At 36.9% G+C, this 19,568-nt stretch overlaps 1 protein-coding gene across 9 annotated transcripts in view; it reads left to right on the top strand.

Annotated features, from left to right (window-relative positions):
* The window catches only part of STK33 (serine/threonine kinase 33), a 168,267-nt gene that overhangs the window by 146,537 nt on the left and 2,162 nt on the right, over positions 1–19,568 (top strand). For 4 of the 9 annotated variants that reach the window (XM_045038919.1, XM_045038918.1, XM_023239535.2 and 1 more), the window contains exon 12: positions 2,340–2,546. The exons of 1 other annotated variant lie outside the window; for it this stretch is intronic. In XM_045038919.1, the coding sequence (XP_044894854.1) occupies positions 2,340–2,546 (207 nt within the window). Of the gene's footprint in view, positions 1–2,339; positions 2,547–16,396; positions 16,511–18,388; positions 18,671–19,568 lie in introns of those variants that run through there. 4 more of the 9 variants (XM_045038920.1, XM_045038921.1, XM_045038922.1 and 1 more) reach the window with 4 other exon arrangements.

The raw sequence follows: 19,568 nt of genomic DNA, 5'->3' as shown, positions 1-19,568 counted from the left end.
ATTTTCCACCCAGAGGTTATATATACTATTTCCAATAACATTTCACTGGCCAAAACAATTCACATGGTCATATCCCAGAAGAGGAAGAGAGGCAGAGGTCTACAACATGCCTAGAAGAAAGGAATGTTAGGTGAGCAGCCTTTGTGACTACCATAGTATCTAAAGAGTTACCTTATAGAAAGTTTATCAGGGAAGGGCAATTGAGGACTGGAAATACAGACATAGATAATATCAGATTGTCTGTCTGCTAGTGAAAGAATCAAGTTGAGGCAGAGTTTTGTCTACTAGCATTCGAGGAGCTGATATTGTAATTACATGAAAATTGGGGCTAAAGATCAAGATGAAACCAGGAAGTTGTAATAGAAGCTAGATGGATTATAGGGATCAAACAGGGCTGTTGGCAGAGCCCTGGAGGTCAGAACTCATTCAGATGAGAGATCAGAGACTCTACCATTGTAGACAATCCCAACTCTTTTACTGAGACTCCTTCTGTACTTCATCTGAATTTAAGATGACAACATCTTTTGAAGTTCTGGGATGCTTGACTAGAGATGACTCAAATTGAGCCTTGGAGGAAATGTAGGCTATGGGTTGGCAGAAGGCGTGGTGAAGGAATTCTGGGAGTGAACGGGTAGAGGATGCTATGGGTAGTGTTTTGTCAAAAGCAGGATGCTAAGAAAGTGGTAAGAATATAGAACTTCTTAAAACAGGATGAAATAGAAGAATCATGGGGAATTAATTGCATAATGATCCTCATTTCATTGTTACCATTCCATACTTAATGTGTGTTTGTGTTTTTAACCACAAATCTGTTAAACTCTACAAATCCTCAACAGTGTGCTCAGATGGCTGCCCTTACATTGCCCTGTTTCATAGTATTTGGTGTCACTGATGCTTCCATCCACCCACATACCAAGTTAATGCAGAATCACTCCATAGCTGTGCCCACACCTGAATTTCCCATTTTAATCCAAATGTGATCCAAACTTGTCTAAACTTTCTCTACTAGTCTGAGTTAGGAGCAAAAATATTTAAGGCATTCCTACTCTAGCGGGAGCCATTTGAGACTACATTCATGTATTTCTTGGCACGAAGTGGAATATTATATTTGAGAAAAATATTGTTAATATAAAACAGTCAACTTTGATATGGGATAGTCACATCTGGGATAAAAGCAGTGTGCTGAATTAGTTATACTCAAATGACCACATCATATTGAAATCTTCCAGTCAAATAAAAGCTTTTATTTATTTTATTTTATCTTTTATTTTATTTAAAAAATTTTTTAGACGTTTATTTATTTTTGAGACAGAGAGAGACAGAGCATGTACGGGGGAGGGTCAGAGAGAGGGAGACACAGAATCTGAAACAGGCTCCAGGCTCCAACTGTCAGCACAGAGCCCGACGCGGGGCTCGAACTCATGGACCGCGAGATCATGACCTGAGCCGAAGTCGGACGCTCAACCGACTGAGCCACCCAGGTGCCCCTCAAATAAAAGCTTTTAAATCAAAAATCAAATATCTATATTCTTGGACACAGTGATATTTTTTGTTTTTGTTTTTTGTTGTTGTTTATTGTATTGTACATTATTTGAAATGACAATAAGAAACCCCAAAAGCAAAAATGTCCAATGCAAATACAGACAAAATCCATTTTAAAATAAGATCTGCTGAGGGGCTCCTAGGTGGCTCAGGCGGTTAAGTGGCTGACTTCGGCTCAGGTCATGATCTCGCAGTCCGTGAGTTTGAGCCCCACGTTGGGCTTTGTGCTGACAGCTCAGAGCCTGGAGCCTGCTTCGGATTCTGTGTCTCCGTCTCTCTGCCCCTCCCCCACTCACGCTCTGTCTCTCTCTGTCTCTCAAAAATAAACATTAAAAAAATTTTTAAATAAGATCTGCTGATAACAAAGTGTCTCTCCATGAAATGGCATGAGACAATACAATTTTGAGGCTGTTTCACAGTGTTTACTCAATTGAATTTAGCATTTCTACCTAGACATTTTGATATTATATAAACTTGTCCTTAGTGTTGGACCCACTAGACTTGGGGCAAGTTTTTTTCATTCTTTGCATTTCCCTGTTAGTTTTTACAAATAGCTCTAGAAGGGGGTCTTGCCCCACCTCCAAACCCTAACGGGTTGTACATGAGATCAGTCAAGAGGTACGAGCCATGTCAGTGCAGGAAGTATGCTCCAAAGGGCATCAGAAGTTTTGCTATTTATTCAGCATTATAGTTTTTCCATGCAATTTACTGGCTTTGGGGAAATATATTACTAAAAGATGTAAAAATCTCAATTTTCTAAACGGTTTATAACACCAAAAATTCATTGTTAATATTAGGGCAACATACTTTCTTCAGCAAGACCAACCAATGTGTTAGAAATGATGAAACAATGGAAAAATAACCCAGAAAGTGATGAGGAAGACACAACACATCCAGAGAAAAACTGGTCCATTCAAGAAAAGTTGAAAGGTTACCAACCCAGCAGACCCAGCGGAAATGTCCAGAACACCAGTAGCATTTCAGATGAAGAGGAGGAAAAACAGGTAGGAACCAACACAGCAAGTAGGAAGAGCAATTACTTCATTTCTCCAAACTGTAAAATACCCTCACAACCCTTGGAACAGTTTTTGCAATTCTTTTTTGTTGTTGGTTTGTAAGGAAGGGCCTACATGATAAAGCAAGTGAAGTTCTTTCCTCCCCTGAGACTGTCATGGTTTAGCAGTGTGACCTACGTGTTTATTTTAAGATCTGTAATTATGTAGGGCAGGGGTCTGCAAACTGTTCCCATGAAGGAACAGAGAGTAAATATTTTAGGCTTTGTGGGCCATAATAGTCTGTGTCACAACTTCTCAACTCCGATGTTTTAGCATGAAAATAGACAGACAGCAAATGAATGAGGGGGGCCATGTGGCAACAAAACTTTATTTACAAAAACAGATGGTGTGTGATATTTGGCCCATGGGTCAAAAGTAGTAATTTTTGTGCTTTACCAGGCTATACAATTTGGAATGGGTTTATGTGTTACCTAGAAAAAGATATATTACATTATCCAATGATCTGTTTCCAATTTTATGATTAACTGAAACTGTTTATGTAGCTTTATCATTTTGCCATATTAGATCTGAGTAGAGTTTTATTCTTTTTGGTGAGTAAAATTTAGTAACAATTTAATATCCTAACGATTTACCCAAACCCTTTCTTCTTTTGTTTCTATGTTTGTGTGAAACAAAATATATGTTCTATGTATGTTCTCTGTGTTTATTCTCTTCCTTATCTTGAGATCTAATGAACGTATTTGAATTCTCTTTTAATAATTGAGTGTCCTGTCAGTGGGGGCTGTGTTCACCTCAGGGCAACCCAGACCCCTGTGAGGAACTGTTGCTGGCTGACTCCCTGAAGCATAGCATAGGTAGAGTGCAAACAAGGCCTGTAACGGTGGACCCTGAGCTGCACCCGGGAAGGTGTGGCTTTGCTGGCCCTTACCCTCCCATGATATCAGCTTTGTTAGCACTTGCAGAAAGAGACTTGACATACTGAGTGATCTACTGGTTGATTTTGATTTACTGGTTGAGAACTTCTTCATCTACTTAATAGCAAATATCTAGATAATAAGTTTCACATTCCATGACTCAGATGTTTCAAAATAATATTTCTAAAACCGTAATATAAACATAAGTTTGTTGAATTCCCTTCATCCTCTCTGGTCTGTTAATAACTCCTGCCATGTTTAGTAGCTGTGTGAATTCTATGTTGTTAAAAATAATACCCTAAAAACCTACGTTTGCATTTCCATTATTGAACATAGTTTGCAGATTTTTCTATTGGCTGACTTGGCATTTTATACATACATATTCATATGCACGCACACATGCACACACATACACATACATGCATATGCCATATACATATATGCAGTTGATCCTTGAATAATGGGAGTGGGGGAGCGCTGACCCCCATGCAGTCAAAAATTAGCATGTAACTACTGACTCCCCCAAAACTTAACTTCTAATAGCCTACTGTTGACTGAAACCTTGCCAATAACATTAATAGTCGATTAACACATATTTTGTATATTATATGTATTATATGCTGTAGTCTTAAATAAAGTAGTCTAGAAAAAAGAAAATGTTATTAAGAAAATCATAAGGAAAAGACATTTACAGCAGTGAGTGTACTGTACTTACCTAAAAAAAATCCTTGTTTATAAGCAGACCTGCACAGTTCAAACCCCTGTTGTTCAAGGGTCAACTATATATATACTCATGCACTCATGCACATGTATTAAACATATATACACACATGCATCTACATATACTCATATATATACAAACACAAATACTTACACGTACACCACATACACCCATATCATCTTTTGTATTTTGTAGTCTTGGATTATATCCATGTTTGTCACTGAATCTGACATAAAATATCCTTGTGAACCAAATATTTCGTTGTCTTCTGTCTCCTTTTACATTGCTCTGTCACACCTCTACCCTCTTGTCCCCTTCCTTCTGCAAGTCCTAGAGTGATAGAACTTCTATGCTATTCTTAGCTACTTCCAACTAGGGAACAAAAGAATTGGAATTTGAGGTGTTTTATGGACACTAGAACTTTATACAACCAGTGGTATTAATTTTATACCAGGTAGGTTGAAATTTTAAGAACAAAGATTCTACTCATCAGCAGGAAGAACTTTACTATACTCACAGCTCCCCTGCACTAGAATAGGCTGGACCGAGGATAGTAGACCCCACCTCCCAGTTATTGGAAAGATTCATACAGGCTCTGGAAAGCTACTTGTTAGAAATGCTGTAGCAGGAATCCTGGATGCCTGGATGTCCTCTAAGGAACTTTCCCATGCTTAGGTTTTGGCTATGATGTCTTGAGGGGAACACATTACCTTGTGCAGGAGTTTTTCTGAAAAGTGCTATCCCTTAAAAGAAAGACTTCTGATACATTTAACATATTAAGTTTTTTCATGGATTTTTATGAATAAATATGTTACTTTGTTAATTATATTGAAGCTGAGTTTATGCTAAGAAATTACTTCTTTTCTTTCAAATCTTCATTAACAGTAAATAGTATTCTAGTGTAAAGTTCTCAAGTGATAACTGAAAAATAGAGTTTGCCATTTACTCTTGAGTCCACACAGGATTCATATAGTAATTAATATTCTTAAGAGTAAAATTTTAATTTTATTAAAATTATTCTATGAATATTAAAATATTTCCCATGGGGAAAATTGTTTGTTAAAATTAGATTATATAAACAATTTGATGTGATAATATAAATAATTTATATCTAGAAAATTAAGGACATTCTTTTTCCATTAAAATTTTTGAAATTTGGCTTGAAGTGGAAATCTGCCAACAGTTCCTGCTTTCCACTGTATCATTGTTCTCTCTTCTGGAAAATCTCACAAATCCATTTAGAGCTCTGATTTTGTATTTTTTATAAACCAGGGTAATCATTCTTTTTAGCTGAGTGGCAGAGCTCTTGGAAAACTAACAGAGAAAGTGAGGATTTGTTATAAACAAAATAAAAAACACTTGAACTAAGCACCTTCTTCTTTCACTGAATAACCATCCCTTAGTTCCAAATGCCCAGGTCATCGTGGACAAATATAGTCCACATCTCTTCATTGTTCATGTCTGGACTAAGGTAGGTATTCCTCTGTGCTTTTTCAAACTTGTCTTCAAATATGGCATTTGGCCTTGTCCTTTTTGTTTTTCTTTCTACTTCCAATTTTTCGTCTAATTTGGGTAATTGTGTCTTCGAGGATAAAAATGTTCTCTTGTGTGTATCTTGTGTTTTATAGGCTGAGTACATCTAGGTAATGTTTTATGTTTTTAGTAACCCTCTAAATTCCCTACAGTGGGGGCACCTGGGTGGCTCAGTAGGTTAAGCATCTGACTCCTGATTTCAGCTCAGGTCATGATCTTGTGGTTCATGAGTTTGAGCCCCATGTCGGGCTCTGTGCTGGCAGTGAGGAGCCTGCTTGGAATTCCCCCTGTCTCTCCCTCTCTCTCTGCCCCTCCCCCATGTTCTGTCTCTCTCTCTCTCTCTCTCTCTCTCTCTCTCTCTCTTTCTCAAAATAAATAAATAAACTTTAAAAAAAAAGATCCACTGAGGAATTTTAAAGAATAATAAGTTCCCTACAGTGGGTTCTTTTTTTTTTAAATGTATATTTATTTATTTTGAGAGAGAGAACACAAGAGCATAAGCAGAGAGGGGCAGAGAGAGAGAGAGAGAGAGAGAGAGAGAGAATTCCAAGCAGGCTCCACGCTGTCAGCCCAGAACCTGCCACTGGGCTCAAACTCACGAACCACAAGATCATGACCTGAGCTGAATCAAGAGTCCAACGCTTAACCGACTGAGCCACCCAGATGCCCCTACAGTGGGTGCTTAAATCTATTTTATCAGAGATACCCAAGACTTTAGTTCCTACAATAACATTTACTCATCTTCAAATGAGATGGTTGGCAGACCATTGCTCATTGCAGGAGTATGCCTTTTAACATTATGTCCTTAGTGATTTCAGATGCGTACTACCATACTTTCATTATTTATTAATCTCAGAAAACAAGTGGGAAATGAATATCTGTAATTAAAATGCACTTCCCTCTAACTATGGAGGGAAGGACCAAAAATTCTGGATGTGATACAAGTATATCTGCATTACAGAATTCTTGCTTCATAAAAGAGAAACTTCTTAGTTGTTCAATTACTCATTGAACAGTCTTGAATGTACTTGTTTAATGAAAATGGAAGATTTTTCTAATTGTTTTCTCTTGTGATTAGTTTTGTTGACTGAAAACATGGCCTTTACAGTGTCACAGGAGATGGTACGTGTAGCAGATACTTTAGTCTAGAAAGTAGAAATTCAAGGTTGCTTAGAAACTTTGCAGTTATTTTGATCAATGAAATGTATTCATGTAGCAGTTCTTCAAAGACAAGAAATGTTTGAATTTAAATAACATGGAAATGAAACAGTTGAACTATGGTATGTTGATATATTTCTACGGGAAAGAGTCAGGTTTTCTTGGTATTTTAGTTGAGGAGGATAAAGATTTTCTTTTCTTGACAAATTAAACCTTAGCTCTATGAGCCCATGTGACTCATGTGCAGATTTGGTGGTGCTTCCACAACTTTGGCACACTTTTGTAGTCCAATATTGAAACGTCACAGTCTGGCACACACTTAAAATACAATGGCTAAAAACACAATCTCTGGATGTAGGCTGCATGCATTCAAATCTGGCTTCACCACTTACAAGCTTTACGACCTTGGGAAAATCTCTAGGCCTCTGTTTCCTCATCTATAAAATGGAAATAATGATGGTATCAACCAAGGATTAAATGGAATAATGCATGTGACACTCTTGACATAGTAAGCACTCATTAATGTTAGCTTTTATTATTTGATTATTATATCGCTAAAGAACTTGCGTAGAATGTTACTAAAATTGCACATTTTTTCTTGTCAGCTTCAAGTCTCTTTTGGGTATAGGTATTTCAATAAACTAATGAACAAACCAAGAAATATCATTTTCAAAAATGATAAGGTGATGCTTCCAATCTCGTTTGCCCTCTGAGTTTTGTGAGGTCCCTAGATCCCTACTGTGGTAGCTTAGATTATTTTTTCCAATTATTTAATCCCTCTCTGTAAGGGATTTGTACATTCACATCTTTTGCCTGTGACGTTTCAGTTCTCCCCACCTAGAGTAGATGAAGGATATTTTCTCATCCCTCTAATGTTGGTTTTAACTGTATGACTTACTTTGGCTGATGGAATGTTAAGAGGTATGCTGTAAGTAGAGACCTTAAAAGTGTTTGCCTGATTTAGCTTGCTCTCTTGTATTTCTGCTACCTGACATGAGAAGAACGTGCCTGCAGGGAGCCACCATTCCTGGAACTATGATTTGTGAAGCAGATCTGAACCTAATACAAAGCCTGAAGTCTAGTTGAGTCTACCATGGCTACCGCCTACAGCTAACTGAGAGAAAGCAGTGTTAGTTGTTATAAGATACTGAGACTTTTATAGTCATTAGTTATGTAATTGTCCCGAAAACAGTTAACATAGCAGACTTAAAATGCTATCCTTGAAAAGGACTGCTTGCAAGGTTGGCCCTTGGCTGGCTTCTGGGAACTTGGATTTGGTTGCTACCATTAACTGATAAGAATGATTCATTCTGGGACACCTGGGTGGCTCAGTCAGTTAAGCATCTAACTTCAGCTCAGGTCATGATCTCATGGTTTGTGGGTTCGAGCCCCACATCTGGCTTTGTGCTGATGGTGAGGAGCCTGCTTTGGATTCTCTGTCTCGCTGTCTCTCTGCCCCTCCCCCACTCACACTCTTTCTCTCCCTCTGTCAAAAATAAATAATAAATAAATATTTAAAAAATGATTTATTCTATTTAAACTCTGTACAAATGATATGGTTTATGCTGGAACCTGCTTTCCTTCTGGGAGTCTGGGATTTGGGTAGGTGCTAGGCAGAGACTGCCTTCATGACCACTTCCCAGTAAAAAGCCAGGGTGCCATTTCTAAGACGTTCCCTGGTTGGCAACATTTGATATGTGTTGTCACAGCTCGTTGCTGGAGTAATTACATGCATTCTGTGTAACTCCTGAGTGAGGGCTTTTAGAAGCTTGAGCCTGGTTTCTACTGAACTTCACCTCAAGTACCTTTTACCTTTGCTAATTGTGCTTTGTAATAAATTGTAGCATGAGTACACCTATATTCTGCGTCCCGTGAGTCCTCCTAGTGAATCATGGAAACTAGAGGTGATTTAGGGGACCTCCCAAATGCTACTGTCCTCCCAAAGACAATAGCATAACTGCAGCAATAGATGATTAATACAGGTGCAAATAACTGTGCTAACATGAATCTTGACATGTTGTTCTTTGATCCAAAGCTGTTTACAATGCCAATTGCCAATTTGGATTCATAGGCTTCCATAAACAATAAGGCTTTTGTCCCTGCTACTCCGATTAGGTTTCACCACAAGCTTAGCCAGATTTCCACAGCTGAAGGAATGTATTATTGAATCCTTTCAAATCATTTCTATCCTGTCCCAAGCCTGGCTTTTGCTCAGCTCCCCTTAGGGACTGTAGCTGTTAGGATACCCACTGGGTTGGATTTTAACAAATATTGCTCTAATTCAAAATATATTGTAGGGATGCCTGGGTGGCTCAGTTGGTTAAGCATCCGACTTCAGCTCAGGTCATGATCTCGTGGTTCGTGAGTTTGAGCCCCGCGTCGGGCTCTGTGCTGACAGCTCAGAGCCTGGAGCCTACTCTGGATTCTGTGTCTCCCTCTCTCTCTATCCCTCCCCTGCTCGTGGTATGTCTCTCTCTGTCTCAAAAATAAATAAACATTTTTTAAAAAATTTAAAAAAAATTGGCTGAGAGAAGATCCGACATGTCAGAAAAATAGAGGACCTGAAGTTCCCTTGTCCCTCAAACACAGCAGTCTAGATGCCGGAGTACTTTGAATTCCAAGAGTCTGGGCTACAGAGCGACAGAGATGGCTCCTGGGGCCCACAAGGACAACCTGGCAGTCCACAGGGCTACTTCAATGAACAAATCAAAGCACACCTGGTAGAGGGTCCAAAACATTACTACAAGTAGGGGCATAAAGCAACCAGGGTCACAACAACAGAGAGCAAGTAACACACTCCAAAAAAAAAAAAAACAAAAACACCTCTTGAAGGTCCAGGCCCTAGACAGTGTATGACCCCTCTTTAATATAGTAGTGCTCACAGGTTCAGGACACATAACAAGCTTTTAAAACATGTGAGGGACAGAAAACTGGCCGAAATGACAGAACAGAAGAATTCTCCTCAAAAGAAATTCCTGGAAAAAATGACAGCTAAATAATTGATCAAAACAGATATAAACAATATATCTGATCAAGAATTTATAATAGTGGTCATAAGATTAACCGCTGGGCTTTAAAATTTTGTTTTAATTCAAAATATATTAACTTGGGTCCATTCATCTCTTATCCTGCCTTTAGGCTAATATTGTCACATGTATTATAGGTACATAATTATAAACCCCACAAAACAATGTTTTAATTTTGCTTTAAATAGTCATAAATATTTCCAGGAAATTTTGTCTTTTATATGTACCCAGGTATTTTACCATTTCTGTTATTCTTTCATTTCTGAAAATCCAGTTTTCCATCTGGTATCGTTTCCCTACAGCTTGATTCAGTCTCTATTTCTCTGTTAAACCTACCTGGTGAATATTTAATTTTAGATGTTAAATTCTAAAATTTCCACTTGATTCTTTTTTGTTATTTCTATTTTTCTTCAGAGACCTTCTTTTTTCCTCAAAGAATATTTTCCTTTACATCATTGGTAATTGTTGTAATAACTGCTTTAAAATCCTTGTTTGCTAATATCAACATCTGGGTCACCTCAGGGTTTGTCTCTATTGATTATTATTTCTGTTGAGTAGTTCTGGACTGTATCCTAGAGATTAGAAGTGTTATGTTGTGCTGACTCTGGATTCAACTGCGTTCCTCCAAAAAGTGTTGATGTTTCTGTTTTAGCAGGCAATTAGTTGGTTGGGTACAAATTGCAAATTTTCTCTTAGCCAGCAGTTCAAACCTTAGGTCAGTTCATTTCTCTTTAGCTGGGAAGAACTTAAGATGCCCCTTCTCTGGCTCTCTCCTTTCAGGGATTCCCTCATTACTTTCTTATGTCTGTGGTTGCTTTGAATTCTGTCCTCTAATTCTTTAGACTAGGGAGAGAAAATTGTAAAAGCATCCAGGGTTAGGAGGGTGGGGCTGGGGAACATGTTGGCATCAAAGGAACAGCATTTGATGCATCAACAGAAATAATGGAAGCCAGAAGACAATGGAGTGATGTCATTAAAGTGTTAAGTGGAAACAGAAATAAATCTTAAAAAACTGCCAATTTGGAATTCTATAGTGATAATTTTCTTCAAAAATATGGGGGAGGGGAAGGAAAAGAAAAAGAAAAAGAAAAGAGATTAGAGAGGGAGGGAGCCAAAACATAAGAGACTCTTAAAAACTGAGAACAAACTGAGGGTTGATGGGGGGTGGGAGGGAGGAGAGGGTGGGTGATGGGTATTGAGGAGGGCACCTGTTGGGATGAGCACTGGGTGTTGTATGGAAACCACTTTGACAATAAATTTCACATTTAAAAAAAAATAAAGATAAAATAAAAGATGTTTTCAAGTATGAAAAAGATGAAAGAATTTGTTACCCGCATATCTTACCATAAGAAATGCTCAAAGAAAATTCTCAAGATAAAAGAATCCCAGATAGAAATATTGATTGCAAAAAAGTATGAAGGGCATCAGCAAGAGTAAATATGTGAGTAAATATAAAATCATATTGATGGTTTAAAACAATAGCAATAACAATGAATCTAAACTTTCATCTCAATAAGCTAGAAAAAGAACAACAAATTAAGCACTCTCCCTACAAGAGGATATTGTGAATGACTTAGTGCCAACAAATTGGAAAATTTATATGAAATGTTCAGATTTATTTAAAAAACATCAAAGTAGATATACAAAACAGAAAATATGAATAGTTCTATATTTACTTTAAAAATTGAATCCATAATTAAGAAGTTGTCAGTAAAGAAAATTCCAATCTCAAATGATTTCACTGGTTAATTCTTCTGAATATTTACAGAAGAGAAAGCTTGTTACACAAACTCTTAAAATATTTTCCAACTCATTTATAAAGCAAGTATAACTTAAATACCAAAACATTACAGGGATATTATAAGAAAAGATCATTGTTAGCCAATATATCTCACAAATACAGACATAAAGATCCCAAACTAATATTAGCAAACAATCCTGAAATATATTAAAAAGATGACACATCATGGTTAAGTATACAGTATATTCCTGGGATTCCTTTGGATTAACATCCAAAATCAACAAATATAATTCGCCATATGGCCAACTAATCTGACAAAGCAGGAAAGAAGAGTATCCAGTGGAAAAAAAGACAGTCTCTTTAGCAAATGGTGCTGTGAGAACTGGACAGCAACATGCAGAAGAATGAAACTGGACCACTTTCTTACACCATACACAAAAATAATATCAAAATGGATAAAAGACCTAAAAGTGAGACAGGAAACCATCAAAACCCTAGAGGAGAAAATAGGCAAAAACCTCTTTGACCTTGGTCACAGCAACTTCTTATTCGACATGTTTCCTAAGGCAAGGGAAACAAAAGTAAAATGAACTATTGGGACCTCATCAAGGTAAAAAGCTTCTGCACTGCAATGGAAACAATCCAGAAAACTAAAAGGCAACCAGCAGAATGGGAGAAGATATTTGCAAATGACATATTGGATAAAGGGTTAGTATCCAAATTCTATAAGTAATTTACTAAACACCTGAAAACCAAATAATCCAGTGAAGAAAGGGGCAGAAGACATGAATAGACACTTTTCCAAAGAAGACATCCAGATGACCAATAGACACATGAAAGGATGCTCAGCATCACTCATCATCAGGGAAATACAAATCAAAACCACACTGAGATATCAGCTGACACTAGTCAGGGTGGCTAAAATTAACAGCCAACAGGAAATGACAGATGTTGGCGAGGATGTAGAGAAATGGGAAGCCTCTTGCACTGTTGGTGGGAATGAAAACTGGTGTAGCCACTCTGGAAAACAGTGTGGAGGTTCCTCAAAAAATTAAAAATAGAATTACCCTACAACCCAGCAATAGCACTACTAGGAAATTTATCCAAAGGATTCAGGAGTGCTGATTCATAGGGGCATATGTACCCCAATATTTATAGCAGCTCTATCAACAATAGCCAAATTATGGAAAGAGCCCAAATGTCCATCAACTGATGAATGGAGGAAGAAGATGTGGTTTATATATACAATGGAATACTACTTGGCAATGAAAAAGAATGAAATCTTGCCATTTGCAACAACGCAGATGGAACTGGAGAGCATATGTGAAATAAGTCAGTCAGAGAAAGACAGATATCATATGTGGAATTTAAGAAACTTAACAGAAGGCCATGGAGGAAGGGAAGGGGAAAAAATAGGTGTAAACAGAGGGGGAGGGAAACCATAAGAGACCCTTAAATACAGAGAACAAACTGAGGGTTGATGGAAGGGCAGGGGAGAGAGGAAAATGGGTGATGTGCATTGAGGAGGGCACTTGTTGGGATGAGCACTGGGTGTTGTATGTAAGCGATGAATTATGGGAATCTGCTCCTGAAGCCAAGAGCACACTGTATACACTATATGTTAGCTGTGTATACACTGTGTGTTAGCTAACTTGGCAATAATTTATATTAAAAAAATAGGTAAAGGAGAAAAGCCACATGATTATCTCAGTAATTTTGAAAAAAATAATTTGATGAAATTCAACACTTAAACATGAGAAAAACCCTCAGTAGACTAGGAACAGATGGGAATTTCTTTCACATATTAAGGGATTTTTATATTAAAACAAAACCCTCTGTATCTAATATCATTCTTCATGGTGACATATTGAACACTTTCCAACTGAAGGTAGGAGAAAGGCAAAGATGACCCTTTCTACTTCTCTTTAATATTGTACTAGAGATCTTAGCCAATGCAACAAGGCACATAAAAGAAAATTATGTAGGTTGGAAAAGAAGAATAAAACTGTCTTTATTTTGACTGTGGAAAAAAAAATCCCATGGGATCTACAAAAAGTGAGTTAAACAGTTTTCAAGATGCAAAATCTATATACAAAAATAGTCTTTTTATATACTAGCAATGAATAATTAGAAAGCAAAACTTAAAATACCATTTTAAATATCATAAAACATAAAATACTTAGTCTTAACTCTAACAGTATATGTGTACAATATTTATTCTAAATCCCACAACACATTGAAATTGACGAAAATGGAAATATTTGGAGAGAAAGACTATGTTTATGGATTGGAAGTTTGATACTGTTAAGATGTCAATTCTCCCCAAAGTGATTCATGACTTGAAAGCAATCCCAATTAAAATCTAAGACTTCGCTTTTCTGTTAGAAATTGACAAGATGATTCTAAAATTTGTTTGGAAATACATTAAGACCTAGAATAGCCAAAATAACACAAAAAAATGAAGTTGGAGAACTTATGTGACCTGATTTCAACACTTACTATATAGTTATAGTAATCAGTCCAATGTGGTATTGATGTAAGAATAGACAAATACATCATGGAAACAAAATAGAGTCTAAAAATAGGCCCACCCTTAGGTAGTCCATTGATTTTTGACAGATTTCTAAGCCATTCAGTAGGGGAAAAGATTTTTTTTTTCAGTAAACAGTACTGAGCTAATATGATACTTATATGAGGGAAAATGAACTTTGACCTCCAGCTCACACTATACACAAAAATTAGTTTGAAATGGATAATAGACCTAAATCTAAAAAGCTAAACTATAAAGCTCCTAAGAGAAACGTAGGAGAATATCTTCTAACCTGAGAGTAGTCAAAGATTTCGTAGAACATCAGGAAGCATCTTTAAAAGTCAGATCAAATGGACTTCTTCAAAGTAAGTGCATTTGCTCATCTAAAGCATATTAAGAAAAAGAATAGGCAAGCCACAGACAGGGAGAAAATATTTGCAATAAATATATCTAACAAAGGACTTGTATCCAAAATATTGAGATAGTTCTTACAACTCAATAAGGCAACTCAATTTTTAAAATATGCACAAGATTTGAACAGACATTTCAGATAGGAAAATACACTAATAGTCAATAAGAATGTGAAAAAAATGTGCAACATCACTAGTTATCAGGAAAATGCAAATGATAACAGGAAAAGCCACAACATATATCACTATATCCTTTCTAGAATTGCCAAAATCTAAAAAATCCAGTCCATTTAGCAAATATTGGAGCAGTTGGAATTTTCCTACATTGCTTTGTGGAGTGCAAAATGATGGAGTTTCTTTGGAAACCAGTTGGGCAGTTACTTATAAAGTTAAGCATTTACTTACCATTTACCCAGAAATCCCAAGTATAAGTTCAGAAAAGGATTTGTAGAATATATTTATAGCAGCTTTATGTATAAAGAGCCTCAAACTGGAAACAGTCCAAATATCCAGTAATAGAAGAATGGATAAACAAATTGTGGTATATCCATAAAATATGGAATACTACTTGGTAATACAAAGGAGTGAACCACTAATACATGGATGAATCTCGAAAACATATGTTGCAATACCATGAGCATCTATAATTATCTCAATAAAATTTTCTTTTTCTTAAATCTCAGTAAAAATTTCAATTAAAAAAGCATGTTAAGGAAAAGGAGTCAGACACAAAAGAGTACATACTGTATGTTGTTTCATTTATATGAGGTTTTAGAAAAGTAATTATGTTGAACTATATCAGAACACCTGTAGCCTCAGGATGGGAGGGAGTTGAGTGGGATGTGGACCCAGGGCAATTGATTGACTGTTGGTTATACAGGTCTATGCATTGTCAAAAGTCATCAATCTGTACACTTGAGATTTGTACATTCTACTGTATGTAAATTATACTTCAACTAAAAAAGAAAAGAGAAATTTATATCTCCCTGATTTGCAAGTTAGATTTTATTTTCATTAACTCCATACAAGGCCCAGCTATTTATGTAGATAGCCTTATAGAAGAAATCTATATATTTGGAAGTTAATTACTCTTCTTCCCTTTGGTTTTTCTTTCCCTTCCTTCTTCTTTCTGAAAACCACAGGAATGTAAGAGAAAGTGGGTGACCATTGCAAGCAAACTGGAGCTGAAAACTTGTATCAGAATGTTCTGTCACTTGGACCTTGTGCAGGCCTATAATTTGAATGTGTGACTCTAGAAATGGTTGCTATGGCGATAAACCACTTTACTTAAATAGCATGTATTTTACTCAAAATTCAGAGAAATGGTAACAGTTTCTAGTAATCATGTACTGGTATTAACTTGCAGGGATATGCCTAGAGCTTACAGGTTTTGCATCCATTATCACCAGATGAGTTCATCAGGTTAAAGTTATGCCAGTGAATAATGAAATATGTATATTTAGCCCAATTTTCTTGTTACATATCTCCCCTTGCACACATGGAGCCCCTTTCCAAGATTAATAATATGAGCTGAAGAAATCAGGCCATGGGTGCTGAATTACTAAAAGATGAAACCGGAGGGAACCTTGTAAGGTCATCTTTTCCATCATTCCGCCTCCAGTAGGACTGACTATTCTTCAACCGTCCCAGGTGGAAAGAGCCTGTCAAAGATGAGGAACAATTGAAATGCTGCTTGGGGCCGCCCCTGGTATAACCATCTTGACTACAGCACAGAGCTGAGATCTTCCCCCTTGTGTGTTCTACAGATTGTGATTATATATGTCCTCTATTCTTTATATTTTTAGACTAAAGAGCTCTCTCTCGTAAAGAAACCTCCATCCATTAATCATATTAGTGACCTGTCTGTAAACCTTTCCTGGTTCCTTTATCTCTGTTCAAGCTGATTTGCAGTGTTTCAGGTATGAATTCTTCATGATTTTATGTAAGGATAAAGGATTTTTTTCTTTATTTCTAAAATGCTTTCTGATGATAGCTAGGTTTTCTTGATCACTGTGCAATGGTATGTTACCCTAGTATCTTCAGAGCACAATCTACAATGATTTGTAGATCCTTTTTGGACTGATAATGATGGCCAACAATCTCATAATGATCATTTAAACTCTTTTTCCCCTAGCACTGAATATTGAATTCCTCTCTCATCTTTCTCCCCCTCTGTACAACAGGATGGGAGCTCATCACCTTCTATTTGCCTTTTATGACCTAGAAGATCTTAGTAATTCCTATAGCCTTGGTAATTTCACTTTTCATTTTTCTGTCACGTTACTCACAAAACTATAAAATGGCATCTGTGACAGCATAGATCCCTGAGGAATCCCCTCAACTGTGAGAGAAGAAAAAGAGAAACCTAAAATTTAGATAACCTATAACCTACAAAGGAAATCCCTGAAACATTAAGATTTGTTTATATTCCTAGAGAAAAGCCTGGAAGCTGGAATTTGCCTTGGCCATTTGTGTTCAAGGAAGTGAGTGGCTTGGCTCTTGGTGAAGAAAGCTACGGCTCAGTCTAAAGGACATCATGAGAGCCGGCCTGCATCCATGTCTTGTTAGCATCAGAGCACAGTTTCAAATATCAGAGGTGATATTTAAGAGGGGAGACTCAGAGGCTTCAGGAAAGCTCTTACAATTCTGATTCCTAAACAATGGCATTCTAAACTTAATGCAACTGCAAATTAGCAGGGAAATGGTAAAGTGTGCACATGTGCATACACACACACACACACACACACACACACACACACACACCGTTTTACAAGGTGCACACATATACACAGAAGCTTCTAAGCATTTACAAACATAAACATCTGTATAAAGGTGAGTAGATTTGCATTGATATTACCAAGAAGTAAAGGAACAAGTATTGAGATTTGTTTCAGTGCAGCCAGTTTTGGGCCAACTTGGAGTTCAAAGAAAACATGGTTGACTATATTCGTTTTAACATGTATTAAATGCCAAATTGAAAAGGAAATAAGAAAACAGGCACTTATATGTTGCTGGTAAGAATATAAGTTGGTACAGAGGCACTGGAAAGCAATATGGCGATACCTTTCAAAATTACAAATCCATAGATGTTTTGACTCAGGAGTCCTGCTTCTAAAATGTATAGCCTGTAGATATACTTACACATGTACAAAATGGCACAAGTGCAATATTATTCACAGAAGCATTATTTGTACTAGGAAAAGTTTGGAAACGACCTGAATGTCCATTGTGAAGGGGCTGGCTAAATATTCAAACAAGAGAATACTGCAGAGCCAAAAAGAAGAATGAGAACTCTTTACATATGGACGTGGAAGGATCCTCAAAATAATCATTAGTTGAAAAAAAATCACGGTGTGAAAGAACACTTACAGTGGGCTACCATTTGGGTAAAAACAGGGAGAAGAAAGCATGTCAATATATGGATTAGACGGAACCATATGAAATTGCCATTATTAGGCTTTTTTGACCTGCAGAAATGACTACCAATTCAATCTGGTTCCACTTAATATTTGCTTGAAGATGCATGAACTCTCTGGAAGCATACACTGTAAATTGGTAATATTGGTTGTCCCTGATGTGGGGCAGAGCAGAGTCAACTAGGGGGCAGGGAGAAGATTTTTAACACTGTGACTATTAAATCATGGGGTTGTACCACCTATTTTAAAAATACATCACTAAAATTAGATATAAATAAATAAAATAATGAAATGTTGCTGAGGAATATTTTCTCATCTTGCTCTAGAATGAAACAGAAATACCTTATTTCTGCACTAAAGCAAGCAAACATTCTGGTTTAGTTTTCTCTTTCTTTCCCCTTTGCCAGAAAATTCTGAGGATAATCTGAAGTTACCTTATCCAAGAAGAAAACACCAGAGCCTCTAATGCGTTTGGGAAAAAGAAAAAATCATCTACATCACTAACCCTGCCCACAGAGACTGTCTCTGAGTATTTCTTTCTGGTGACTGCAACTTCTGAGTCTACTTTAATGACTCAAGTCCATTAACAAATGGAACCATGAAGAAGAATGGAAGTGTTGAGCTGCATATGAATATAAATACATTAAAAAGAAAATGGCTGAATCTGTGTTCCTATTCTGTAGAACCGTAGTTGTAGTGGATGTGTTCAAAGACATTTCCTCAACTACTTGGATGATCACTCAAAAGGTGGAAAATCAAAAGAGTGAAGGTTACACTTAGATTCACCTTTTAATAGGATTAAACTTCCACGAATTGAAATTTCCAAGATAGGTTTCCTGTCTTTGGGATCAGTGCTGTTCTAAACAACGCAGCTTCTCTCCGGCCGGTTACTGGAGCATTAGGGGAGTTCACCCTCACCGTAGTGCTGAACATGGGAGTTTTCAGTGAGAGGCTACAATCTATGTTACGGAATGCTGATGCATTTTCAGTATTGTCTATTTTGTGAAAGAATACACAGAGAAGCAACGTAGACATTTTCGTGGGTGAAACAAATCTATAGAGAAAAGGACTTTTTTACATTTCTAAATTTGTACAAATTAATTTTTTTCGATGTACAAAATTACCAGCTCAAGAATTAGCAGACATGGTTAGGAAGTCCTACATGAGTGATGTTCTGAAGAGACACATATTTCAGGCCTGTCTGCAATAAGCAAATGTCAGATAAATGTTCTCTTTCTTTAAATACAGGTACCAAAAATCATAAATGACCCGAAGTTCTGCTGCTGCCCTGGGAGGTCACTTATTCATTGAACAAATATATATTAAGTGCCTACTACCGGGCATAAAACATGGCCATTTGTATCAGAAGGGCCTGAGTGATCAAAGAAACACCAGGTTTATTTGTACAGTGTTACATGTAGTCTTTTCAGATTCTTTGAAAATTGTTAACCTGATTATTGATCCAGATGTAGAGTAACTTTGCGTTTGCCAGAGCGTTAAACTTACGAGCCTTTCCCAGACCATTTTGTGTCTGTGAGGCCTGCTGTATCTATTCTCCCCT

Source organism: Felis catus, chromosome D1, assembly GCF_018350175.1.
Source record: "Felis catus isolate Fca126 chromosome D1, F.catus_Fca126_mat1.0, whole genome shotgun sequence".
Taxonomy (NCBI): domain Eukaryota; kingdom Metazoa; phylum Chordata; class Mammalia; order Carnivora; family Felidae; genus Felis; species Felis catus.
Note: the sequence above shows the minus strand (reverse complement) of the source record. Positions and strands in the feature narration are given on the sequence as shown.